The sequence below is a fragment of the Girardinichthys multiradiatus genome, chromosome 18 (genome assembly GCF_021462225.1).
Source record: "Girardinichthys multiradiatus isolate DD_20200921_A chromosome 18, DD_fGirMul_XY1, whole genome shotgun sequence".
NCBI classification, from domain to species: Eukaryota; Metazoa; Chordata; class Actinopteri; order Cyprinodontiformes; family Goodeidae; genus Girardinichthys; species Girardinichthys multiradiatus.
Window position 1 is genome coordinate 34,754,455 of NC_061810.1, and position 12,337 is coordinate 34,766,791.

The window sequence follows — 12,337 nt, forward strand, 5'->3', positions numbered from 1 at the left end:
CCACCATGCACACACACATTTATACCTGATGGCAATTTAGAGAGACTATTTAGCCAAACAGTCATGTTTTTGGACTGTGGGACAAAGCCGGAGTACCCGGAGAGGACCAACGCATGCAAGGGAGAACATGCAACTCCATGCAGAAAGAACCCATGCTGGGAGTCGAACCCAGGATCTCCTTGCTGCAAGGCAAATGTGCTTCCAACAGCACCACTAAACAGCTGCCAATCAACCAATAATAAAAAAAAAAACAAATAAATGTTGTCTTGGAGATGAGGGGCATAACAATAAATAAGGCCCAGCAATAATAGACAAAGACAAAAAAAGAAATGCAAAATCATTACTAAACTGTGCCAAAGGAAAAAAAAAAAAAAAAACTAATGTATTCAGTTCACTTCCCAAATACTGTGCTCTCTGATATCATCTAGCAGATGAAGCCCATAGCAACAAATAACAGGTTAAGGAAATAAATCAAACCAATCAATATATAATTAGCTCAACCAACTCAGCAAACAAAGTCCTACAAAAACTTTGTCAAAGAACCAACCCATAAAAATTACACTCTCCTTCTAAAAGGAGTAACAGCACAGGATGTACCTTACCTTCCTCTAGCTGCCAGAAACAAACAAACCTGCCACCAACTAGAGAAAAAACTGGAACCTATACTCTGTTCCTGGTGGGCAGAGTGGAGTCAGCTGTGTCCAATTACCTGCAGAAGCTACCAGAGGCCTGGTACCAAGTGGACTCAGTGGAGAGGGCCATACCAGAACCACAAATGCATTTCTGCATTTAACATCTGCTGAAGCTTTCAGCTGTAAAGATGCCGGCTGAAAAAGCTGGAGACACACTTTTTTGCTTCTGAGGGGTGTTCGCTGTCACGACTTGCTCATAATTCAGGATTGTGGAGTGCTAGAAAGGGTAAATGAGAAGCCACAACTGAGCAGGTTACTGAGTGTCCATATGTTTGGGTGTTTGAGGGATACACGCAGAGTTTTACAGTTAAATCCCCATGGCAGCCCATCAGTTATCTGGTGCTACAGGCGCTCAGGGTTAATCAGTGTTACATCCCTGCTGATTCAGAGCAGACAGCTCCTTCACCAAGCGGCTGCAGGTGCTTGTTATTGCGGGCGATGGTGTCATTGTAAATTTTCAGCCTCCATGGCAGACGCTCTTCCCTGAATCCCTGACTCATCTGACATTTCGGCACGGAGCTGGTTCCCTTCTCCACACCTCCAAACATTTTTAACTTTTTTACTATACTAATTCCTGATGCAGTTTCCCCATTTTCTATTATCTTTCCCCTGGGAGAAAAGGTTGCAATCAGACACAGTTTCAGAAATATCTCAGACATGCTGGTTTATCCCTAAAATGCAGAAAAAGTCCCCCTCGAACTGTTTTTTTTTTTTCTGCTTTGGTACTGCTGCGTGTTTCGACGTGATTGAACTGGGAATGTAATTAGGAATGACTGAGACAGGGGCCATAGGTTTACAGGGAGCATAATATCTCCCCCAGGGGCTCTTTGAAACAGGATTGAGTTTAGAAGGCATGTCTAATTATGGCTCTGCACATGGATGTATTCACTAAGGGCTTGCACAGAGAGCCCTGCAGATGCAGCTGCGATATTGAAGGTCTCAGAGTTATGGCTGTTTCTTTCAGGGCGCCAATAAAGAGATTTGAAATAACGGACCCAAAAGAACGGTTGGTTTATTTGTTTTCTCTGTACGCCTGCAGCCCACAATGCCAAGGTAACATTTAGATTGCTAATGTGTGTGGAATTGCTGCATATAGACACATTGCCTTAGCTGCAGTGGACTGCGACCCTACACTACACACTGCATAAGAGTTCAGGAGCTGTAACATGATCACACGGGTCTCTGCTGATATTCAAATGTAAATATGTTAGATGTTGTTGCTGTATAGATTGTCTGTCTGTGCTCTACAAGGTCAAAAGAGAAGGAAAAATCATTCAGTCAGCTGGAAGGAAAAGAAGCAACTTCATCTGAAAGTAATTTGTTAAAAGAAAAGTTCTTGTGCAGTTTTTACTCATTGCTCATTGATTATTTGTGTTGTTTTGAAACTATAATTCAAGCCACTGCAAAGATAATGTATTAATGCAAAGATTTGGACCTGAGATTTAAACTTCCGGAGGTTTGCAGCAAATCAGTAATATTTTATCTTCAGATAAAAAATAAAAAACGATTAAGCTTTGTTACTGAAATAGAGCAATTATCAGGATTTCCAAGATTGCTGATTCTTTTTCTTTCTTTTTTTATTTTAGCAGCAATTCACAACAGCTGTCATCAAATGTCACATCAAAACACCTTAGAAGACAAACATGCCCATTTTCGTGCAACTTCAATGCAAATTGTTCCTGTTCATGGGAATACATTCCATATTGTCAGGTTCTGATCCAATTGCATTCAATAGCTTTTTCCAGAAAAAAACAGGGTTTGTACCATTATTACAATAGTATTGGTACCATGAAGCAATTTACTGTCATGTAACTTTAACTCTGTTCTATCATGGGATAAATAGTTTGCATTAAATATTTTCCACTGTGTCTTCATATTTTATTCGACTAAATAGTAAATTTTGACAATTAAAATTCAATTAACTAAAACCTGAAAACAACTTAAATGACTACAGATTTCTAAATTTAACTACACTCGCATTTATTTAAATGACTGAGTAAAACTAAATTTAAAAAAATTAATATTGTGGAACTTTGACTCCTCCTTTGCCCAATAGAAAAGCTCCTCCTCTTGCCCCGCCCCCTGTGAGTGGCACGGATCACCCGTCATACCGGAGGCAGCGCTGCTCGGTAGACTGTCTCCCGACCCTCAGACAGCGGCGGACAGGAAACTGGCGGATGTACTGATGGATCCTGTCTCCGCTGACTTTCCCGTGATGTTGGCGTGTGTTTCGGCTTGTTGTCGCCATCCTGCCGGCGGTGTGTCCGGTCAGACCGACTGACGGTGGATGTGTGACGGCAGCGATGCGCTCGGCTTATTGCTTCAGGCGTTGAAGGCGCTTTAAAAACACCTCCATCAGTCCCCGAGTGAGAGGCGACTGGTAAGTTGAGTTTGGCCACTGATGTGGGCACTATGTCAGCATCATGTTGACCCGAGTTCAGATTCTTTAAAAATAAACACATATTTAAAATGTTTACATTTGTTTTATGACGTGTTTTAGTTTATTTATGTAATATAAATAAAACTGAAAAAATTCCCGCAGAGGAAAGATGACTTTCATTTCAGTTTGGCAGTCTTTATGAGTAATGTTAATCTCTATTATTATTGCATCTTAACTTGGAAGCGCGCGCACATCCCGCGTCATTTCCACATGGACGAGCAGCGCGTGCGCAGAGAGGCGCTCCCCATTCACGCGCGAAGCCTTATTAATTCATAAACATGTGGATTCATTCAATGTTGCGAACCTGGTCACACAGCGGGGCAGAAACACGTAAATATCATAAAATATGAAGCCAATAAGATTTTATTCATAGGTGACCTTTTAAACAGTCAAGTGTAACACAAAGTGCTTGTTTAGAAGTTAAAACAGTCATATCAACAATCATATCAAAAAGTGCAAACCTAAATGAATAAAACCATCATATTTATCAAACTGCTTGAGTAAAATCACTTAAAATGTAGACAAGTGGATGGGGAGACATCAGGAAAGATCAGTGGCAATATAAAAATAATTCTTGACTTTCCATTTTTTATTAATTTCTTTAACGTTTTTAATCAGTCTGTGGAGAAAATATTAAAGAAAAGGCTTTGTATTGCTTTTGTGTGTAAACAAATAAGCAAATTCTCACAATAAAGAGCCAGCAAAGCCTTATGATTTGTATTTATCTTTCATAAACTCAATGATCCATGTTCAGCGCCTCGAGTGCCTTGTTGCTGAAAAGCGCTATATAAATAAACTTGACTTGAGTTTTCTTTTAATGGACACAAAGAACGCTTTGAGCCTCATTTAACATAGCTTTTAACATCAATCGGGGATAATTAGAAATGTAATTGAAGACCAGATCCATTTATCTGTTTTTCATGTCTGCTGCAGTGATAGGTGATGCTTTAACCTAGCTTTAAAATGTCTCTGAGTAAAATGGATGACAGAAAAGACAAAAGGTCTGATCTTGGCACGTCACGGTGGGTGACATTTAGTTGTCTCCCTTCCTTTTCTCTGTTATCTTTCGGTTTCTGCAACATTTAAGTTGTCAGGTCGTGGCATCTTTTTAAATATATTCTTAAATATTTGCTGTAGCATTAAAGATACTGAACTTGAAACATTTTGAATTGAAACCAGATAACCCGACGATGATGTCATGGGTTTGTAAGCTTCGAAAAGGTTATTTCCCAACATTTGAGTTAATTAGATGCACACTTTTGGATGTATTTTAAGGCAACCCCTCAGACAAGGTCTGGTTCATCCTTGGGTATAAAGAAGACACAGTGTTCAGCTTAACCCAGGCTACTCTGTTCAGGGAGGGGACAGGTTCTGTGTCCCAGATCTGAGCACGTTTTGGTGTGAAATGTGCGGACCAACTCCAAAACAAACGCAAAAGACCTTGTAAAGATGCTGGCTGAAGCTGGTATTTGGCCATGATGACCAGTGTTGCATTCTGAGGCAAAAGATGGAAGCTTGCACGTCTGAGAACACGATCTCAACTGTATAGGGGTGGCAATATCATGGTATGGGGACGTTTAACTGCAGGGGGATGGGACTAGTGCACTTCACAAAATAGATGGTATCAAGAGGAAAGAACATTTTCTGAAAATATTCAAGCAAAATCTGAAGACATCAGCCAAGACCTTAAAGCTTGGGCTCAAATGGGTCTTCTTCTGACTTTAAAGAAACAATTAAACAATCTCCATCTCATTCTGTTGTTTAACAGATAGAAATAATTTTGAAAATCCCAAATGACATAAAACAGGAAAAGTCTGGTCTGATTTTATGCAAGACAGTAAGAAAAAACATTTTACAAACATAAAAAGGTTTTGTGTTTCATTATTTAGCGTATATAAACATCTGGACAAAACTGAAAGTATACCACAAGCAACATAAGTTGGGTTTCATAGTAGTTAATATGAGGTTAGCGATTGTGACTTGTATTTTTGTTCTGTCGGTTCGGTTCTGACTCAGTGGTGTGGGAGCGAGGTCTGAGCTCTACTTTTCCAGCAGGTGGGTCATGTTTCCAGTTTGTGTTAGTGGAGGGGGAACCAGACCCCGTGTGGAATCCCATCAGTGTGGGAACAGCGGGAGGAGATTTGTGATCTGTGACCACCTGTTGACAGATACTGAAAATACATTAAAATTTCCTCATGTTGGAGTAAATTTTGGACCGCGGAGTAACCCCTCTGCTCGGGTCCTGTGACTGCGGCTGACCCTCGCTGTCGTTTGAGTCCGGCGCTCGTTTGATTGGCACTGAGCTGCAGTTTCTCCGACACACAGACTTTTTCTGTGGCGACAGCTTGTGCATAATTCTCCCTCCTCCGCTCTGTGCAGCTTCACTCCTGCCCAGCCTGGGGTATAAATAGCTACATGGATGGAGCAAATCTCAGCGAAAGTCCAGCTTTGTGCTACATAAGCACTTTGGGCAGGGCCCGTCTGAGATTATTTGGTTCCTTTATCATCTTTGCCCCTGCTGATGTCGGGTGAGTTGCCCCAGCAGCCAGTTTTTATCTCTGTTTTTTGCAAACTGATGCACCAGCTGTGAATTACAGGTACAGACTATATTTCTTATTTTTGCTACATCAACCTGTGCTCTTTAATAAAGCATGACCCCTGAAAGTTGGAGAAACAAGGCTGAATTATTTTGACGGAAGTCAAGATAGATTTTGCTGCGTTTATCAGTACTGCTGCAACTCAGCAATTCCTGACCTCTAATTAAGGACCAAATCTCTGAACTGATTCTGTTTTTTAGTGGAGATGCACTGAAAAATCTACATGTTTTTTCTTTTTCAATTAAAAAACAAAAAGTGAAATTATGAAATGAAAGATTTTTTTTTGTAGTGCCCCTAGAGATCTTATTTGTTATGACTAACCTGAGCGTTTATTTTTATGATCAGCCAATGATGATAAATATAAAAAATGAAAACAAACAGGACAAAATGTCAATATGTTCTCAGCTGGGATGCACCTGTTTAAAACATTTAATATCAGTGGATTGCCACATAAACAGAAACAGTAAGTTACTGTATGAGTGAAGTATTTTGTATTAGGTGCTGCTGCAGGGAAGTGTTTCAGTGACGCTTCGTGATGTGGTCCGCCTTGCTGTTAGAAACCCTGTTTTTGTTGCCTCATCACTAGTTTGTGTCGACAGCAGGGAATTTGCCTGCAGGGGCAGCGCTTTGAAGGCACTGTGACTGGCTAGAGGGTGTTGGCTGCCTTAGAAGGCATCCAGGACGCCGTTATTTTAGCAGCTTTTTTTTCCTGAAAACAAGTTCAGACCATGCTGATCAATACAAGTTTGTTTTTTAAAATCTTGGAAGAAGAAGAGGAAGCGAGTGAGAAACTTTGTGGCTGATTTCCGATCACGAATTTTATGAAGCTCTGGCCTGCTGATTAACAGTAGCAGCCTGAATGAACAGCCGACCTGCCTCGGTAAAAATTATCTAGAAGCTTCTTACACCTTTTTTGTTTTCCTATGATTTAATTTTTAAATACTTAACTTGTTCTGAAAATAGATGTGCCATGTACACTCAGTAACAGCTCCCCACTGAAGAGCGTTCTTGTCAGCCCAACTTAGTAGCGCTTAGGTATGGTGCCTTCACTGATCAGAAAAAGATCGGATTTATTGTCTCGTGCAAAAAATAGGCCGATTCTGGTCACCAGAAGATTTCTCTGCGCATCTGTTTTTTTTTTTCCATTAAATACAGTCCAGGGATTTATTTCTCTGAAACATAAACAAAAAACTGCCTTGGTATCATAGTGGGAAGCTGAATATTTCTTCTTCTCTTCTGAGTAGACGGTTGACAAACCAGTTCAGTTCAATTCAGTTTATTTGCACAAGGCTTGTTCACAACAAATGTCATCTCAAGGCACTTTACAAGACAAACAAATCTGATTCATCCATATTTAATTCAGTCCAATCATGTAGTCAGATTCAAAGTCAAGAACATTCATTCCACTTCGATGGTAAGTATAAAACACTGCCCTCATGTTCAGTTTATTATGCCGACTGGTAAAGTGTTTTCTATTTAAGGAAAACAATCGTCTGCATTCAGTTTATAACTTTGCAGCAATCACTCCTTCTGAACAAGAGTGTGACTACAGTAAACGGTTGATTGCTTTAACCTGGCAGCAATCCTTCACTGAGCATACACGTAGCAACAGGGGAAGGAATGACCAGCACTATGAGACTTCAGTAAAAACTCCCAACAATTGTAAAAAAAAACAGGTGACATTTGTGTAGGCGACTTGCATTTGGTGAAATGAAGCTTTAGGGCTGTGTAGGGTTCTGGCATCCATAACATGATACCACAATGTGAAGGGTTTTAGTTCAATGGTTCTAAAGCTGGGGTCCCAGATTAGCGAGTGTGGGATCTTGAGATCATGTTCAGTAATTAAATAAAGTACATAACAGATTGATAAAAGCATTTTTAGGAGAACAAGATAATAAAATCAGTACTTAGAAATGCATTAGAACAGTGAGATGCCTTGAAAAAGTATTCAGACCCCTCCTCCATTTTTTTGTCACACTGCAACCTCAAAACTTAACTTTGCTGAAATACCTACGTAAAGCCAGATTAGGTGGCAAACATCTGCAGACATTTTCAACCCTTGCCAAAGATTCTCAGTTGGATTTAGATCTGGACTTTGACTAGGTGCTTCCAAAGCATGAACATGCCTTGATTATACATACATTCAACAAGCTCTTGTTGAATGTTTAGTGATGCTGTCCTGCTTGAAGGTGGACCTTTGTCCCAGTCTCAAGCTTTTTCAGCCTCTTCCATTCTTTCACTCTATTGAACTCCACTCATCTTCCATCTTCGACTACAACAAACCTCGATGTCAATGGGTTTGACTAAGGGGATGATGTGTTCAGATGGATGCAGTGTTAGTTTGCATAGTGTTTTCTTTGTAGGTCCAAAGGTTCTATGTCGGTCCTACCTGACCAGAGCAGCTTCTTCACATGGCTGCTGTGTCCACTACATGTCTGGTAGCAAACTGTAAACTGGTGTTATTATAGTTTTCTTCCAACAAGGACATTTTTCTTGCCAAACTGTCATAAAGGCCTCACTTGTGGAGTGCAGCTCCTCCAGAGTCACCATAGGCCTCTTGGCTGTTTTTTTAATTAATGATCTTCTTGCCTGGGCACATCGCTTTAATTGGTCACCAATGTAAAAAAAAAAAAAAACTTTCTGTGTTGGTTTGTTGCATAAAATTCCAGTAAAATCCACTGAAGTTTGTGGGGTTAATGTGACAAAAGGTCTTTTGCAGTGTGCTAATTGGATGTTGAGGCATTTTGTGTCATCATTATACCATTGTTTGTTTGACTTACTACTAATGCTTGTTTACCTAATTAAGAGTTAGGATAACAAGTCTCCACCGCTGTCATTTTGTGGGTCAAGAGCTGAAAACTTCGGCAAACGTTAACTAAAATTTGGTAAATAAAAAACTGAGACAAATTCCAAATGCCCCTGACAACAGCTGGGTTTTCTTTCAAACCCCGCAGGATAAATTGAAGTTTTGTTGACCAGAGGAAAAGTAATTGTGGCTTCCCAAATGCATTAGTGGACAAAGCTGAGCCTACAGCTGTTACACCTCAGTGAAAATAAATAAAAATTAAACTCGGATCATATTGTGGCTTAAAAACCAAAGAAAGAAGCATAAATTCATATGAGCAGCAGCCATGAAGGCTAGATTCAATTTGTACGTAAGAGCCATGGATGGATGAAAATGGGATGAGGTGTGAGGTTCTTTCGTCCCCTCAGGGCTCCTCCAGTCACGAGGCAGAAGGACACACGACTCGGCCTGCAGCTCTGAGGCTGTTCCACCTGAATGCTGAAACAGCAGAGAGAGGCCGGTCCTCGAGTCCGAGACATGAAAACTAAGCATCCATGAAAACCTTTTCATTATAAATTTGTATAGTTATGCTCACAGCATAACCTCACAACAGCTTCTTTTAGAATAGATCTGGACAAAAACTCCCAGGTTTTTGTTGTTGTACAAAGAGACAAGAGACAATATTTCCTGGAAAATACCTTCGCAGTACAGTGCCCTTGGCGATGTATGTGTTTTCTTTTGTTTGATAATGTTTGCAAACTATTGAAATTTTACTCATCCTTGAGGTTATTGTAGCACCGTGCATGGGTACACCGGGTAATTAATTTACAGGAAAATACAGTTATAAAACAAATGCATTACAAATATTTGAAAAACACATAAAAATGCAATTTAAAACAGATAAATAACAAAAATGAACTAATATTTCATCCTGTTTTCCTTTGCCTCCCTAATGTTGTATAGATAGTGTTACGATAATTTAACCTAAAGAAAATTAAAGAATCCACCAGTTTTTCTAAGCCATATTTGACATCTTTAACTTTTTAATATGGTAGTACAACGATTTCCTGAAATACTTTGTGTTTTTTGACAATTTTCCACAATAGTCTTTCCTGAAATACTTTGTGTTTTTTGACAATTTTCCACAATAGTCTTCCAGATATTCTCCCTGATTTGTTTGCAACCTTCTGATGTTAAAGAAAGTAATAAAAACCTCTCTAAAAAAACTGACCTAAAACAGGAAACGTTTAATCTGATTTAATGTCAAACAGTAAGAGAAAAAGGTTCTGTTCATTTTTATTTTTCAACTATATTATAGACAGACGGTGACTAAATTACTAAGGTCATAAAGTGACATGACCATAGTCCTTGTGGCCCTTACCAGTATGGTAGGAAACTTTCTAATAATTTTAGCATATAAATGTTGAATAAAATTGTCACTAGAATGGAGCCTTGGGAAACTCCACATTTAATCTTTGTCCACTTAAATTTGTTATTGTCATACACAGTGTTCCAAAATACAGCATTAAGGTGAGAAATTTTACATGCCTTCCCCTTAAGACATTCATGTAATTTAAAACTTTACTGAACAGTGCAACGTTATTGCCATGCTGGGGTCAAAACCTGACTGTAAAGCCAAACAGAAATAGTTTTTTAATGATCTGTGCCAAAAAGGCCAGGTTCTATATGGGTCTGTAATCTTCTACGAGTTGTCCAGCAAGAAAGATTTTTAATCAGTGCAGTTTCCAGGGCTTGTGGAAATACCCTGAGTCATTGATGAAACACAAAACTATTTAATTTGGAACAACAGTAAAATTGGGTTTTCATGTCTTTCAGGAGCTGTCTGGTGGGTCCTCCTTGGCTAAGATTGTGAGAACCTGAAGTTTTTCCCTTTTTAAAGCTTTTCCATCCCCTCCTGAATCCTGCTTGATTCCTCGATGGGTTCCCGCAGCCAGAGCTTCTTCCACCATCATCACCACCACCACCATCGCAGCTCCATGGTTCCCGCCACAGTGCCAAGGCTGCTGCCAGAGAGCGGGAGTCTGCTGGGGGGCATCGCTCAAATCACCCCAAACCTATTCCTCAGCAGAGGGAATGTGGCGTCCAACCGCAGCCTGCTGTTGTCCAAAGGCATCACCTGCGTGGTCAACGCCACTATCGAGCTGCCCAACTTCAACTGGCCACACATGGAGTACGTGAAGGTCCCCCTGGCAGATATGCCCCACTCCCCCATCTCCTTGTACTTCGACAGCGTGGCCGACAAGATCCACAGCGTGGGCCGCAAACGAGGCGCGGTGCTGGTGCACTGCGCGGCCGGGGTGAGCCGCTCGGCCTCGCTGTGCCTGGCGTACCTCATGAAGTACCAGCGCGTGTCTCTGGCTGAAGCTCATGCTTGGGTAAAGGCTCGCCGTCCCGTCATCAGGCCCAACAGTGGCTTCTGGCGCCAGCTAATTGAGTATGAGAGGATGCTGTTTGGCAGGAACTCTGTTAAGATGGTCCAGACGCCATACGGGATCATACCTGATGTTTACGAGAGGGACCGCAGAACCCTCGCTCCTTACTGGGGCCTCTGAGCATCTGCGCTGACTGTCCATTTATAGTGAGGGATTAAGGTGGAAAGTGAACCTCTTTTTCCCGCTTGGACTGCAGGTTTCAGGCCTGTTCTTGTGAGGTGAAGTGAGATGTGAGTGTAGATGTTTCTGAAGCATATTTACTGAAAAAGAATAGAGGAAATTTAACCCAACACTGTTTATTGATGGTGCTGCAGTTTGGTCTTTGAGGAAGCAAAGCGACTTAAAGCCCAGGAATCATCAAATCAGATGATACGAGAGTAACATAAATGTGCTGGACTTTACACCCAGAGCTTGGAAGCTAGTACGATGGTCTATTTCCTGATGTGTTCTCCCACTTCCAGAGGAGGCGAGCAGTCTGAGGGGGTACTGAATGTGCTCGAGCCTCTGCAGCTCTGACAGTGATGTCCCTTTCCTGACGTGGTGTCATGTGGTGATATTGTGTCAGTTTCCCAGTAATATTTAATGTGAAGGGCAGCAGCATGCTCTGAATTTATGGTAGCATTAAAGAAAAGTCTGCAGAAAAATAACACATAGGCACATTATTTTATTGCAATGTACTGATAGTTGGGGGGAGGCATATGGTGCACTTTATCCAAACATTCAAAGATGTTATATCTAACCTTTTTAAAGGAGAAATTTCAAAACATGTAAGTTAGAAGTGGAAGGCTTAGTGAAATCTCCTGTGTAACACAGGGTTGACTGTCTCATTGTGTGACCACACTATGTTATTGTAGTGCTACTTGATGCTGTAATAAAAAGAATATCTGCTGCTTTATTGGAGTCGTAGCTTTGTGGGGAATATTTCTATCCAAAACTATAGAATTTGTGTTTTTAAACTAAAGTTATAGAGATGTAAAAAAGGTCTCAGTTCTGCATTCTGCAAGCTGATGATGAATGAATGAATTCCACCCTAAAACAAAGTTGAAGATTTTGCTACATACAGGTCCTTCTCAAAATATTAGCATATTGTGATAAAGTTCATTATTTTCCATAATGTCATGATGAAAATTTAACATTCATATATTTTAGATTCATTGCACACTAACTGAAATATTTCAGGTCTTTTATTGTCTTAATACGGATGATTTTGGCATACAGCTCATGAAAACCCAAAATTCCTATCTCACAAAATTAGCATATTTCATCCGACCAATAAAAGAAAAGTGTTTTTAATACAAAAAAACTTCAACCTTCAAATAATCATGTACAGTTATGCACTCAATACTTGGTCGGGAATCCTTTTGCAGAAA

At 40.4% G+C, this 12,337-nt stretch overlaps 1 protein-coding gene across 1 annotated transcript; it reads left to right on the forward strand.

Moving 5' to 3' along the window:
• Positions 1 to 1,613: 1,613 nt before the first annotated feature.
• dusp14 (dual specificity phosphatase 14) lies at positions 1,614 to 11,862 on the forward strand. The gene is made up of 3 exons (XM_047390835.1): positions 1,614 to 1,698; positions 2,749 to 3,072; positions 10,351 to 11,862. Exon 3 carries the CDS (start codon positions 10,452 to 10,454, stop codon positions 11,085 to 11,087), a length of 636 nt encoding a protein of 211 aa, XP_047246791.1. The 5' UTR covers positions 1,614 to 1,698; positions 2,749 to 3,072; positions 10,351 to 10,451; the 3' UTR covers positions 11,088 to 11,862.
• The last annotated feature ends 475 nt before the right edge of the window (positions 11,863 to 12,337 follow it).